The following is a 15,843-nucleotide window of genomic DNA, read 5'->3' as shown; positions in this document are numbered from 1 at the left end:
TAATTATACAGCCAACCATCAAGGCAGTCTATGATTCAGGGGGGGGGGGTCACTAAGGGACAGAACTTCAGTGGCCGATGGTGTACTTGAACTTCCAGACTGTTCCCCAGGTCCAGTGATCTCATGACACTCCCAGAATAGTTGTAGAGTAGACATTCAGGAATAGTTTCATCCATAATAGTGACATTGGAGATTCTAGGCTGTAGGAAGCAGCCACTAGCCTGTACTTCCTCTCACCTTCTGAAATGCCATCTTGAACCTTAACTTGCCAGAGCAACATATCTAAAACCCACATCTGTCTGGGTCGTTCCTCTAGTTGGACCTTTCAGTGGCACCTGGCCACCTACAGGCCAGGATGGCACATAGGGTTTTTTAAGCACATAGGCTTCTGTTACTCTGTGCCTCTCATTTAGTTTCCAGAAATGCAAAGTTGCTTGGCGTTCCCAGCCACCCCCACCATGGGCAGTGCCGATCTTAATGTTTCATGCTTCTGTGCCTTAGGGACTTGTTCTTCTTTCTGCCTGGACTAGTCCTCCCTGGGGTTAAATGCCTCTGCTTCACCAGGATTCACATGGAGCATCATTTCCTCCAGGAAACCTTCCCTGCCCTCTTTCATGCTTTACTCTGTGTTCCAATATCACCCTGAGTGTTCTTTCACTGTTACACCAACCACCTTTTATTAAAATTGTATATGCAGTATATTCTTTCCTACCTCATTACAAGCTCCTCAAGGTCAGAGACTGTATGTAATGTATCTGAATCCCCAGTACCCAGAACAGAGTGTAGCACATTGTAGATGTTCAATACACTATTGAACTGAAAGGCAGGAAATATGAAATACAACTTAAGAATACCTAGGCAACTTAGGAAACAGCTTTGAACATGCACTAGTTTTAAAACATAGATTTTACTACCAGTAAGGTCTTTGGACTTGCATTCAGTGATATGAAAAAGTGTGTGCATGTGTTTAATTTTTATAGTAGTCTATAAGAGTAGTTTATAATCTAGTAGACTGCCGTTTTTTATCTCTTGCCTTTGCATCTTTGCTTTTTCTGAAAGGAAGAGAGGGCAAAAATAACGGTAAGAAGCGTAGATTCATTGTTCAGCTAGGCTGCCATGTGAACTAAACCCCTAATACACTAGTTATTTTTAATGGCACAGTTGTACTTTGTGAAGCTTCATGGACCTTGGTCTATTCATTCTCTCCCTGCTCCTTTTAAGCATTGAACATTAAATGGTGACTGCCTTTAGAGCCAGGAGAACAGAGGAGGTGGGCTTAAAAAAATCAGTTGGAATCGCACATTTCTGAGTTTGCGTCTGGTTAGTTAATAGCCCAGAGCTGCTTCTCACTACCTTCAGCCTCCAAAAATAAGCTGTTTTACAAGTTTTTAGTCTAAGAAAAAGAGCTCAAATAGAGTAATGATGATTTATAGAGGAAGCCAGTGGATTTAGTAACCTTTTTCATCTTGGAGTGGGTGGGGATGGGAAAAAAAATGGAACCATCTAGATTGGTGGATAATTAACTCAGATGTCTTCCCACAATAATGAAAAATAGATAATATGTTTTAGGTGTGGTATCTGTGTAGAGCTCCAAGGAGCCTGAACCTACTAAAGAAGTACAGAGCATCTATACATGGATTTGACACGTGGATGTGAATCTCATTCCCTTGGTCTGTTCATCTTCACTCTTTTGTCTGTGCCCTGTCGTAGGCTAAATGACAGAGAAAAATTAAGTAAAGCCTTTGAGAGATGAAAAGTTGGGAGGTATTAGAGAACTCTGATTAATCTTCTGAATATCTTAGTAAATTGATGTTTGTTAACATTTTGAAAATTTCTGTCTATCTCTCTTCCCAGCTTTGCAGGGAGCCCTAAACTTGCCGGTAGGAGGTAAAGCAGTCAAAAGCTATGCTTCCTGAGGTCGAGGGCTGAGGCATTAACTTGTGCTTCTATTGGACTCTAACGTGGTTGAGCATGTTGAAATGCCGGCAGCTCTCCTACTGTATTCCCAGTGATAAGTCTGATTTTTGCTGTGGTTGAAATTAGTCTTCTCTGGAATATTATTATATAGATCATTACTCTTGAGTCCTTTTCACAGCACCTACTTTATCCTGTTGTATGCCAGACTTAGATAAGTCTTTCGAACTCAGGACTGGAGCTGATATTAAACAACTGGTACAAGTGCACACATATCATAAAGCTGTTATCTTCATATAAAGAGAAATGACTTGGTAAAGGTCTCCCTGCAGAAGTAGGTGTGCGGGGAATACTCCACATTGGAAGACACAGCTGTTAGTAATGAGCAAGGACTGATGGAAACTTAGTTTTGTTGTTGTTATTTGGTACATCAAATGGAATTTGGCTTAAGGTAGCTAAATCCTACCCTTCTGTGTGATGGAAAATGTTGCTTAGTAACTCGGTTTTTTCCACAAAGCCACTTTAAATTAGCATTCCAAAGGATTTGGACACATGGGGTTAAATCATGTAACTTTCTTGAAATAACTAGGCTCTAACCCAAGTAGCATAATCACCTATTGATACATGCATGTGTGTATGACATAGAACAATACTGCAGTGGAGTCGAAGCTAATCTCCTGACAGAGAAACACTTGTGTTTGTCATGCAGGGCAATCATGTGTGAAGCTTGAAGTGCAATTATGTGATTTATGTAGATCTTTCATTCTGGAAGTATTAGAACTTCCTATTTAGAATTTGTGACTATTTGAAATTCAGGCCCATTATCACTGACTGATGGGGCCATCAGAAGGGCTAAGGATAGGAGTATCTGATATTACTTAATGAAAGAAATACGCTATTTGTTAATCTTATTTAGTCCAATAATCCTCATATTTATAGGTCGAATGGCTTTAAAATTTGTTAAATGTAGCTATATTGATGCAATGATCATTTGAACACCATTGTTCACACTGTTGGTTTTTGTGTGTTTCTTTCTTTTTAGAATTATGGCAATTTACATGTGGATCTATATGTGATCCAGACTCATGATTCATACATATACTCAGCTGTTTTACTTAATGAGTGTGGGCTTTATCAGGTGTTAATTAGTTTATTAAATGGCATTTTCATCCTAACCAAGTGAACTTGTTTTGTAAAGGAAATATTTGCAAAGCGTATTTTGCTTTCTTTCATTCTCTTACCTACTGGGATTCCTCCAGCCTTGTTAATTGTGTTTTTTCCCCCTGAACTGAGTCCCTGAGACTGAGAGTATAGAGCTGAGAAGCAGCTGAGGCTGGGAAATCTGATGCAAGGTTGAGAATATAAGATAGTAGATATCACAGGTATGGGCAAGGCCTGGGGAAGCCACTGTGAGCAGCGTGGAGTCATGGCATCCATGGGACTGAAGGTCAGAGTTGGTAAGTGGGTGATGCTCGGCAGCATGCAGAAATCAGGGACACAGGAATACTGAAATTTGATGGGAGTGATGTGAGAAGAGGGCACAAAAGGAAAAAAAGGGAAAAGTCTAGGTCACATAAGGAATCAGGCTACAAAAACTGAAAGAACTATGACACCATTTGGTCAGCAAACTTGGGACATCAGGCTAGAAGTTGTTTGGTATTTCAGTGCAAGTTGTCCTCTAGCCAAGAAGCTTCTTTGGCATTTCCTGCTAGGCTAGGAATCAGTCACAGGGTGTGGGTCCCCAGAGCCACTTGTATAAGCAGGTCATGGGTGTGTCTGCCTAGAAGGGAGAGGACATGGGAGGGTCCTGACACCTAAGGAGAGAGGTGAAGGACATGTGGCAATACAGGCATAATCAGCACTTTGCTGAGCATTGTGTATTCCGTGACTCACAAGCCCTGGTTTTAACACACCCATCTTCCAGGCAGTAAAATCATGGCAACGGGGCTGGGAATGAGTAAAGAAGTCTTAATGTTTCTGCTCCATTCCTGATGAGCAACAAACCTTGTATCTCTGTGGGTTATTATGATGCTGTTCTCATGTTTTACTAATTCAGAAGTTAGTACAAAGGAGCTACTTTAAAGAGGGTAATGCTTCAGTATGGAAGCTGTCAACAGTTTGCATTCTGTATCAAAATCTCAGTTCTCTTTTAAAGGTTTTCATAGCAAAAAAAAAAAAAAAAAAAAAAAAAAAGGTCTGTTTGCAAAGGAATGCATTTGAATAAATGATATGAATGAAGGTTAATTGATGAGAAAAATGTAATATGTGGTCATGTAAATAAAGAATTTTGCTGTATATTACACATATACATTTAGATATGTAAAAAATATTTACATGCACCTATTTAATATAAATCCATATGCATATTTATGAATTTATATTGTTTAGAAATTTCTGAGAATTAGGAGATTTCCAGTTACTAATTGTTTTTAACTCAGTATTTTGGTCCTTTTTTTAGACATTAGTAAAAAATTCCTTTGCTTACTTCTTTTTTATTATATTACAAAATTAGATCAACTTACAGGAAAGAACTAATTAACCTTAAAATCTCATTTATATCTCTTGAAATTCACTTCTAATCATACATCTGTTTGTCAATATATTTGCTTTTTAACTTAAATTATTTTATGTATATATTTGTACGTAATGATATAGTCCATTTAGTGTTCATTTTTAATTCTCTATTGTATGGTGATGTACCATTTTGATTTTTATTCTCTTATTCTTGACCACTTGGGTCAATAATATTTTTATTTTTCATTAGTGGAAAATATCATGGGTATGAACATTTTTTAACAAATTATTTTTGGGTTGTTTGCTTGGGGCATTTTCCCCAAAGTCAGATTAACAAGTCAAAGGGCAGGAACAATTTTATAGCTTCTGTTACATATTGCCAGATTGTTTTCCAGAAAGATTGAGTTAATTTGCCACACCACTATCAATGTATAAGGCACAATCCCAGTTTTAGACAGTTTAGACAGTCTGAGCACACATGAGATGTGTAATTATATTTTTACCCTGAGGCTTAGCTGTAAAGATAGCTCCTGTAAGTAAGCTCAATATGTGGACTTTGAAATGATAGAACTGATAAAGCGTGTAGCTAATTTGTTCTACAGCATGTGGAGCCTTGAAGTGATGGACTCTGGGGACTGGAGAAGGGCGGTGTTGAGGTGGAGGCCCCTTTTGGACCAGCGCAGTACCGTGATGTGATCACAGGCTATGAGATGTTGTTGAGACCCAGAGCATAGGGAAAGGGGGAGAGCCAGGTCCCAGTGTTTTTGCCGCCAGTGGGGTCGTCAGGCCTGCTAGGAATTCTGGAGGGCTTGGTGGAGGTTGTAGGATGGTGGGTGCACTTTGGAGTCAGGTGAGCAGCAAAAGAGAAGAGGATGTCCAGTGGCTGCACTGTGGTCACCAGTTAGTGGGTCATGTACTTCCTGGGTAGCTGCTAACTGAAGGCTTTCCTCATTAAAAATGTCAACTTAGTGGTGTTGAGGTGATTTTTTTCTTTGTGATGCAGCATTATTGATTTTTTTAATGGAAGTTGGTAAAGATTATAGATTCTGTGGGAATCCATTCATTCTGTAAGGATGTACTTGACTGGTCTATAAAGTTTCCTTTGTCCTGCTTCTGACAGGGTAGAAACTTAGACCTTTCCCTGAGAAATAAATTTCCCTCATTGCTCATGCATGCTGGCGTAGCATTGTACATTTGCCAGCTTCCCCAATGACTTGCAAAAATTCTATAACCTAAATCCAGAACATGTAAGAGCACATCATAGACGTGGGCCAGGAGGGTACTGCAGAAGACTCACATATTCCATGCAATTCAGAAAGGCAGAAGGAACAAGGATAAAGACATCTATAAAATATTTGGCTGTTTAGAAATTACATTTTAAAGGGAGTAAATTGAATGGGTATTATTGGGTAGAAATTCCAAGTCATAAAATTAAATGGAAGTTGAGATATAAAATTGTTTTAATTTCTCGGTCTCAAAGTAGAAAGAAGTAAGTATCAATGGACTGAGGGAGGTAGGAAGCATTCAAATGCCAGCTATGGTAAGAGAGGGAAACAGACAAGGGCTGTGAAATGACCTATTTAGGGATATATTTATTTTTTTACTGTTATTTTTTTTGTGGTAAAGTCTATATGACAAAATATGCTGGCTTAACTATTTTTTTTTTCCTTTTCGTCTTTTTTACTGATCGGTAACGGGATCGCAACCCTCGGTGTTGCGCCCCGTACCAGGGACCGGCAACGGGATCGCAACCCTCGGTGTTGCGTCCGCACTGTGCTCAGCGAGTGAGCGGGAACCGGTCTCCACATGGGATCCGAACCCTCGGCGGGAGCGCCGCCGCACTCCCAAGCAGCGCACTCTCCAGTGCGCCACCAACTATTTTTAAGAGTATGTCCGAACCCTCGGCGGGAGCACCGCCGCACTCCCAAGCAGCGCACTCTCCAGTGCGCCACCAACTATTTTTAAGAGTATGATTCAATGGCATTCACTACATTCACAGTCATCACCACTATTTCCAATACTTTTTCATCACTACAAACTTTAGGGATTTATTTTATAATTGGTTTTCTCAATTTCTTCAGCTTAAAGAAACAGTGTTCAAACCGTTCATTTTTAGTTTCAGTATATGCCAGTAACAGGTTGATTCTGCTGTTGTATTTCTCTTCTTAATCGGTTTCCTTTCACCCTTCCTATTGCTTCATGCTTGGTTGAAGAGGGTGCCCATCCAAGTACAGGAGGCAGAGATATTGTTCTGTCAAGGACATGTGGGTGGCTGTGTTCCTTTGCTGAAATAGCCAAAGGAACTCTATTTATAGGAGAACACGAGTAGTCAGGCTCCCTTTTACTAATTTAACATATTTTAAAATTAAAAAGCAATATTATATTATTGACAGTTTAGAAAAAGTAAGAACTTATCACTTTGAATGTAGAAATGATTATTATTTTTGAATATTTCTTTTCAGTCTTTTTTTATATACATGTTTTTGACATAGTTGACAATTACAGATCTACCATATACAACTAGCTTACTTTTTCATCTAACATGTTACTTACAATTTTCCACGTTGCTCAATAGTCTTCATAGTAATAGTCCAAGGAATGCATGTAGCTTAATTTATATAGGTTGCCAAAATTTATACCAGTTATAAATGAACATCTTTAAACATCTTTTTATAGTTTTACCCCTTCATTTTATGTGTGTGTGTGTGTGTGTGTGTGTGAGAGAGAGAGAGAGAGAGAGAGAATCTTTAAACATCTTTTTATAGTTTTACCCCTTCATTTTATGTGTGTGTGTGTGTGTGTGTGAGAGAGAGAGAGAGAGAGAGAGAGAGATATGCAATGCTCACATGTATCTTGTGTGGGCCATGGCTCCTGCATTTTTAGTGCAGATTTGGTAAAATCAGTTGTGGTGTGTTTTTGTAATAATGATAAACATCAGGTGGATGACAAATGTTGATTTGGTTACAGGTTGTGAAAATCTTAGAGAAGCATGACCCCTTGAAGAACACCCAGGCAAAATATGGGTTCATCCCTCCAGATGAGGCCAGTGCTGTGCAGAATTATGTAGAACACATGCTCTTCTTGCTGATTGAAGAGCAAGCCAAGGATGCTGCAATGGGGCCAATTCTGGAGTTTGTGGTCTCTGAGAACATCATGGAGAAACTCTTCCTTTGGAGCTTGAGACGGGAATTTACCGATGAGACTAAAATTGAGCAGCTGAAGATGTATGAGATGTTGGTCACCCAGTCACACCAGCCTCTGCTGCACCACAAGCCCATTCTGAAGCCCCTGATGATGTTGCTGAGCTCTTGTTCAGGAACAACCACCCCTGCTGTGGAGGGGAAGCTGGTGGTCCTGCTCAATCAGCTCTGTTCCATCCTTGCCAAAGATCCATCCATTCTGGAACTCTTCTTCCACACTAGTGAGGACCAAGGGGCTGCCAATTTCCTCATCTTCTCCCTTCTGATCCCTTTCATTCACCGAGAGGGGACAGTAGGCCAGCAAGCTCGGGATGCTTTGCTGTTCATCATGTCTCTTTCTGCCGAGAACAGTGTGGTAGCACATCACATCGTGGACAACACCTACTTTTGTCCAGTAAGTCCCTCTCCTTGGCATGTTTTCCACCCATTCCCCTTTTTCTCTCCTGTGCTAATGTTAAATACATTTTTATTCCTTTTTCCCAACAAGTTGTACTTGGCACCTTCTATGGAAAGATGCTTAGAGGAAATCTTTTGGAAGGAGTAGAGGAGTCTAGATTGAGATGCTCTTTGGCTGAGCAGTGTCAGCTCAAAATAAGCCAACATAGGAAATTAGATGTGTTACCATTTCTTGGTTCATTTTTATTGCATTAGGAAATATTTTAGTTTTTTCTAAGAGCATATCCTGAGATATTGGTAAAACCCATGCTTTCTACGTTCTTAGTTTTTCAGGTTGATTTTACACCACTGAATCATGGCATGTGGTAAGGCCCCTCACAGCTGGTTTCACAATTTAATTGGTTTAACTTATCAGAAGATAATGACCACCAATTGTAGTGTGTTTGGTTGTCATAGGAATATGGGGTAGTGAGGAGGGGGTTCAACTGGCATTTAGTGTACAGGGGCCACACCGACTACATCAAATGCTAGCAAGGATGTGGAGCAACAGGAATTTTCATTCATTGCTGGTAGAAAATGCCAAATGGTAAAGCCTCTTTGGAAGACAGTTTGGCAATTTCTTACAAAACTAGACATACTCTTGCCATATATGACCCAGCAATCACACTCCTTGGAACTTACCTGAAGGAGCTGAAAACTTAGGTCCACCCAAAAACCTGAACATGGATATTTATAGCAGCTTTATTCGTAATTGCCAAAATGTGGAAGCAACCAAGATGTCCTTTGGTGGGTAAATAGATAAATTAACTATGGTACATCCAGACAATGGAATATTATTTAGCTAAAAAGAAATTAGCTACCAAGCCATGAAAGTACATGAAGTGACCTTAAATGCATATGGCTAAGTGAAAGAAGCCAATCTGAAAAGGCCACATACTATATGATTACCACTATATGACATTCTGGAAAAGGGCAAAATTAGGGAGACAGTAAAAAAGATCAAACAAGCAAAGCACAGAGGATTTTTAGGGTACAAAACTATTCTGTATGATACTATAATAGTGAATACATATCATTATACATTTGTCCAAACCCATAGAGTGTAAAACACCAAAAGTGAACCCTGATGTTAAACTGTGAATTTTGGGTGACTTTGATGTGCCAGTGTAAGTTCATGAATTGTAACAAAGGTTCTGCTCTGGTGGGGGATGTTGATAATGGGGAATGCTGTGCATTTGTGAGGGCAGAGGGTGTATGGGAAATCTCTGTACCTTCAGCTCAGTTTTGCAGTGAAAAATTAAAGTGCTCTAAAAAAAATAAAGTCTTAAAAAAGGCAGTTTTCTGAGGAAGCTATATAAGCTTTGGGTTTTGGCTTATTTGAATTGTTTTGGGTAGTTCTGCTGTTAAAGGAGAGCAGGTATTTTAACAAATCATCAAAATATTCAGGTAGTTCACTTGACTAATATGCAAAAGGCAATTTAAAAAGATACCATTTAGAAAAGCAACACATTCATGAGCTATCTTGAAATAAATCTAACGAATATATGAAGAGCCTTTATGGAGAAAATGATAAAACTTTATTGAAGGGCATAAAAGAAGATCTGAATAAACAGAAAGCTCCATAGTTTGTAGATACTGTATAGGTGGGACATTCCTGCAAATCAATCCATGAAGTTAATGCAATTTTTGTTTTACAGCTTTTTATTATGAAAAAAGTAAAATACAGAAAATTTGGAAGAACGCTTAAAATGAACATCATATACACACCACTTAGATTCAAAATTGCTAATATTTTGCCATTTTTTGGTTTATCATCTGTTCTTTTTGTTTTTGCTGTACCATTTGAAATTAAGTCGTGGACATTAAATTCTTCAGTGTGTTTCTCCTTTGAATAAGGACCACATAACCACAATACCATTATTGTACATAAGAAGATCATACAATAATTCCTTAATATGCTCTAATATCATTCTCCTATTATGCCCCAAATTACTTTCACAGCACCCCCCAAAACTAGAGTTTAACACAAGGTATACATATGGCTGTCATATCTTCTTAGTCTCTATAATATATAACAACCTGCCATTTTTCTTCCTTATGACATTGACTTTTTCAGAGACCAGGACATTGTCTTGTAGAATACCCCACATTCTGGGTTTGTTTGATTGTTTCTTGTGTACTTTAACTCTGCCCTATTCCTGTATTTCCTGCGAATTGGAGTTAAGTCTACATGCTTGATGAAATTTAGGTTAGATATTTTTAGCAAGAATATTTTACAGGTGATGCTTATACTTCTTACTGTATTACAGCAAGAGGCATGTGTTAGGTTGTCTCACCTTGGTGATGCAACATTCAATCACTTGATTGGTTAAGGGTGAATACTAGATCTCTTCACTGTGAAAGTACACTTTTCCCTTTGTAATTGTAAGGTGTAGTTTGTGAGGTGTTAATGTGATTTAAATCAAAATCCCAATAGGGTTTTTCATGGAATGTGACAAATTGATGCTAAAAGTCATCTAAAAGTGTGTAAAGGGCCAAGAATAGTTGAGTTAATTATGAATAATGTTAACAATGGTATATTTGTTGGGAGCTTACTATGTGCTAGACACTTCTCAGTGCTTTATATGTATTAATTAATCTGATCCTCACAACCATAGGTATTGGTGTTATTCCCTTTCTATAGAGGAAGAAATTGAGGCATAAAGTAAATTTGTACAAGGCCAACAAGGCTGCTAAGAGGTAGAGTCGGGATTTGAACCCTAATCTGATCCTCACAACCATAGGTATTGGTGTTATTCCCTTTCTATAGAGGAAGAAATTGAGTCATAAAGTAAATTTGTACAAGGCCAACAAGGCTGCTAAGAGGTAGAGTCGGGATTTGAACCCCGGGCAGTCTGCCTCAAGGACGTGTGTGCATAAGTAATAAAATATCAGGTGATACTATGAAGTACCAACCTTAAAGAAAAGACTGGAATTAAGTACAGAACCCAGATTGGGAACAAATATTTGTAATGCACATAACTACAAATGATTGGTACCCCAAATATGCAAAAATATTTGTAATACTACAAATTAATAAGAAAAAGTTAAAACAACACGTTTGGAAAATGGGCAAAAGTTGTAAATGGACAATTCCCAGAAGACACCCAAAGCCAGTAAATATATGCTCATCTTCCATAGAATCAGAGAAATGAAAATTGATCCCATGAGATTTCAGTTAATACTCCTGAGAATGGCTAACTGTTAGACATCTGATAACACCAAATGTTGTCAACAGTATGGAAAAAACAAGAACTTTTGAGAATATAAATTGACATAATAACTTAGGAAAGCTGTAAGGCAATATTTAGTAAAGTGAATATTTGCATACTGAGCAATCTTGCAACTTGATTTCTGGATATCTGGCCTAGAGAAATCTAGCACATGTTTACAAGTATCAACCAAAGTAAACAACCACCTGGTTGGGATATGAAAAAAGTTTATTTGAGAACTCGGTAAAGGATTCTAGAATTGGGCAGCAGTCTGGACCATTCAGAATGCTCTATGCCACCACATGTACAGGTCATATTTATAGCTAGAGAAAAGGAAGAAGCGACATTCAGAAACATCATGATTGGTTACAGCTCAGTATTTGCCTTATTTGGCATTGTGTGATGAGGCATTTGCCTTATATGGGCACGGTGTATCAATTGGCAGCCTGTGATTGGCTGAAGCTTGGCTGAATGTGAAAGTTTAGCAAAAGTTCAGAGTGTTCCTAGCCAAGATGCGCTTCACCTCAAGCTGAGGTGGCCTTCTTGGCTCCATTTTAGGTTCCTTAATCAGACTCATGCTATTTTCTTTGTCACAAAGATACATTACAAAGATGTTCAATAGATTTGAAGAAGAGAAAAATAGAAATATATGAAGGAAAGATAAGCTGTTGTTCTCATACATCGGTGGAATACTATTCAGCATTCAAAATGAATAAATCACATGTATTAGCATGTAACTACATCTACATGTGTGAACACCAGAGAATCGAAAAAATGTCAGATAAAAAACGTAAGTAGCAAAAGGTTACACACGATATGTTAGTATTTACATAAAGTTGTGAAACACAAAATCTCAGTGTATACTGTTTTTCTGGATACATATATATATATATATATACATACAGTAAAATTACAAAAAAACAAGCACAGGAATAATATGTGCTAAGTTCAAGACTGCTTACTTTTGGGTGGGTGAAAGAATAAGAAGGGATGGTAATAAGATTGGAGTAGTGTTTAGTTCTATTTGTAAGTTTTTTTTTTGGAATAAAGGAATGCTCTGAAGAAATTATGGAAAAATGTTAAAATTGTTAAGTCTTGCTGATCGTTTTCTATTGTTTAGTATGTTTGTAATGTTTGATAATTAAAATATTTAAAGATATTAGGACAAGAATGGAGCATGTTTTTAATGTTTAGATTTCCACTTACTGTTTTATAAGCAGATTTTTACTGAGTAATTGTTGCTTTTATAAAAACGTGCTTTAAAACACTGTACAGTTCATTAAAATTGGAGGGAAAACAACATCTCCAGCTGACCTTATTTGCTAGAATGGAACACAAGCTTCATTGTGTTAAGTTGCCCCTCAGGATAGATCTGTAATCTCATTTGTACCCAGTTTTCTATAATTACATCTGACAACATAATTAAAAAAAAAAAAGTCCTCTTTATGTTGGAGATAAAAGCATACTCTATTAACCATCCAGCTAAGGACCACAATTGACAAATAGCTTTCTCTAATTAGTATGATTGTCAAAGTGTGTTAGCATCAGGCTGTTGGAAGAGTAATGACTCTTTCAGGAAATTGGACCACTTTTGGAAACTTTTATTGTTATAGTTGATAGGAAGAGTTTGCTGGTTCTGCTGCTGCTTATCTCAAGACGTGCTTTCCCAAGAAAAGAAGAATGCGGATACTCTAGGGAACAATCTGGTGCCAACAAATGACTAAATGATCCTATCACTTCTTTTGATTTTTTAAAAACCAAGTATTAATAGTGAAGCCTGTGCCATTTGTTACATATTGGCAAATGTACACAACAGCGTATACAGAAATCAAGAAATGCAAATTAATATAAGTGACCTTTAGGCACACAGCCACAGGTAGAAAGTTATTTATCCCATATCCAAAATTTATGAGGCTTTTAATTTTGGCAAGTTGTATCAAATGGTCCCCACCAGGTGTTTTGCTGTGAGCTTCAGATGAAAGCCATCTGCTAAAAATCTTTGTTTTTGCTAAAATTAACCAGGTACTATTAGATGTTTAAAGCTAAACATCGACATTACTTGACTTGTTTGGTGCTCTGTATATATCTTTCTTCCTCCATTGGAAACATTATTGTGTGTAAACTTTTATGCTAATCTTATTACATGCATTATTTTCTTTAAGCCCTGCAACAACTCGATGAAGAAACTGGTTCAAAACTACGTTAGTCTGATACTAAAACCCATGGTCTTAGCAACTACCAGGCTATACTGCTGTCAGGGAAATTGTTTGCTTTTTTGTGTTATTTCATATGGTTTTATATGGTGATTAGTTTCTTTTAAGGAGACTCTTGAGAGAAGATAAATTAAAAATATTGGGTTAATACTTGATGTGCTGGAAATAAATATAATGTTTTATATTTTTTTTTTTCCTTTTTGTCTTTTTTCGTGACCGGCAACGGATCACAACCCTCAGTGTCGCGCCCGTACCAGACCGGATTGGCAACGGGATCGCAACCCTCGGTGTTGCACCCGCACCTCACTCAGCCAGTGAGCGGGAACCGGTCTGTATGTGGGATCCGAACCCTCAAGCGGCGCACTGTAGCAGTGCGCCACCGGGCCGGCCCTAAATATAATGTTTTATAATTACTTTATTGTGGTCTGGATCAATAAAAGGCTAAAATAGTGGATGGGCATTTTATCTTTAATTAGGTGCTGAATACATACATATTTAAATTTTTTGTAATTTAATTTTTAAGTTAAAAATGCAGTTTGAAAGAAAGCAGGTTGTGCTATTAAACTCTTGAACCTGGAAAAATGACCTACAAACCTGTTGTCCCCTCTGCTTTTCCCTTGTCTTCCCACAGCACTCTTTATTCCCTTGGGTAGCAATTGTCTTTCTTGTGCATATTAGTTTATTTGTTGTCTTCTCCAGCTCACCTGGTCTGACTTGTTCACTGCTCTTTCTCCAGCACCAACCTTACATGTGTCTGACCCATGGTCTGTGTTCTAGAAATACGTGTAATTGGGATGAATGAATCTGAACTCAGAGCAGAGCCTTGGAAGGGAGGACATAAACAGCAGTAAGATTTGGAATCTTGTTCTTAAGAGTAGGTAATATTCTTTATTCTGCAGAATATTTTCTCCCACGTTTCTTTGCCATTCTGAAGAAGATAGCAGAGATGTTATCTAGCCCCACTTTGTACTGGCAGGAACATTGCGGGACTCCCCATCCGGCTACCACTTCTGTACAGGCGGTATCCTTCTGTACGGGCAGTAACCTTCTGTATGGGCAGGTTTCTCTTTGCATTTCAGCCATGCCCTTTTCAGAATATGCATTTTAAAAAGTTAATATTAGTATATGTTATTTTTAATTACTGTCACCGATGTATGTAATTTGAAAATTAATGTTGCTGTAATTATATTGATATACTGAATAGTTATTCCCAGCTTTTTAGTCAGACAAATTAAGTTTGTCTTTATGAATTCATCTTCAAAGCCTCAAAGTAGTTAAGAAACTGGGAGAAATTCTATGCAGAATTAAAGCCTTTGTTATGTGGTTAATTTAGCATGAGTTAGCAAATGTAATTGATTTTTAAAATGTGGCATCAAGATTAGATTTCTCTTGAAGGAGAACTTTTGGTCTCTGTTCTCTTTTGCCAGAGGTTGCTAATTTATAACAGCCAACTCATTTGGGTCACGTTCAAAACTGGAACAAATGCCAATTGTGGGCTGGCTGGTTAGCTCAGTTGGTTAGAGAGCGGTGTTATAACACCAGGGTCAAGGGTTTGGAGCTCCTACTGGCCAGCCACCAGAAACAAACAAACAAATAAATAAATAAAGTGATTTGTTTGGGTACGTTAACAAGGAGTTAGTACTTTAAGTAGAGGACATTCTTTTTTGGGACCACAGGTGCCCCATTTTGAAAAAGAGATAAATGTACTATCTTGTTTACTGTTGTACTTCCTGTACTTAACGTAGTACCTGGCCTGAAGTAAGTGCTCAGCATTTTTTTTAATGAGTGAGTAAATGAACGGGTAAATAAAGATTACTAGGAAACAGAACAGAGAAATGTATGTAATCTTTTGATTTCTCCAGTACTGAAATAGTTCATCTGTTTTTCTCACTGACATTTTTGCTGCACTGTGCCCCTCCCATGGCTTCATCTGGCTTCTCCGTGCTGAGACCTCCCTGGTCTGTACTCTGTTGTTGAGCTGGGTATGTTACTAATGTGAAGTACTGCCAGCATCTGAAACTCAACGTGTTTGACTGGATGAACCATCCACACTTCCAGTGTGGACTGGAGTGAAGAAGTGAGACCAGGTGATATGGAGAAGATAGGCAATAAACTAATAAATGCAAAAAAGATGATACTACTCCAAGGGATGCACAGAGTGCTTGGGGAACAGGGAGGGAAAAGGAGAGGCAACAACACGTCTATGGATAATTGTTTTCGCGTTTACCATACCCAAACCTACACCCCCTTCTGACCTTCTGTTTCTTTTTTTTTTCTTTTTTACTGACCGGTAACGGGATCGCAACCCTTGGTGTCGCACCCGTACCGGGGACCGGCAACGGGATCGCAACCCTT

General features: G+C 38.2%; 1 protein-coding gene across 1 annotated transcript in view; it reads left to right on the top strand.

Moving 5' to 3' along the window:
• FAM160A1 (family with sequence similarity 160, member A1) overlaps positions 1 to 15,843 on the top strand; it is a 100,051-nt gene that overhangs the window by 3,750 nt on the left and 80,458 nt on the right. The window contains exon 2 of the mRNA XM_008570014.1: positions 7,396 to 8,022. Within this exon, the coding sequence (XP_008568236.1) occupies positions 7,396 to 8,022 (627 nt within the window). The remainder of the gene's footprint in view (positions 1 to 7,395; positions 8,023 to 15,843) is intronic.

Source organism: Galeopterus variegatus, unplaced genomic scaffold (genome assembly GCF_000696425.1).
Source record: "Galeopterus variegatus unplaced genomic scaffold, G_variegatus-3.0.2 Scaffold555, whole genome shotgun sequence".
In the NCBI taxonomy this organism is placed as follows: domain Eukaryota; kingdom Metazoa; phylum Chordata; class Mammalia; order Dermoptera; family Cynocephalidae; genus Galeopterus; species Galeopterus variegatus.
The sequence above is the reverse complement of the archived record's forward strand: the minus strand, read 5'-3'. Positions and strand labels throughout refer to the sequence as shown.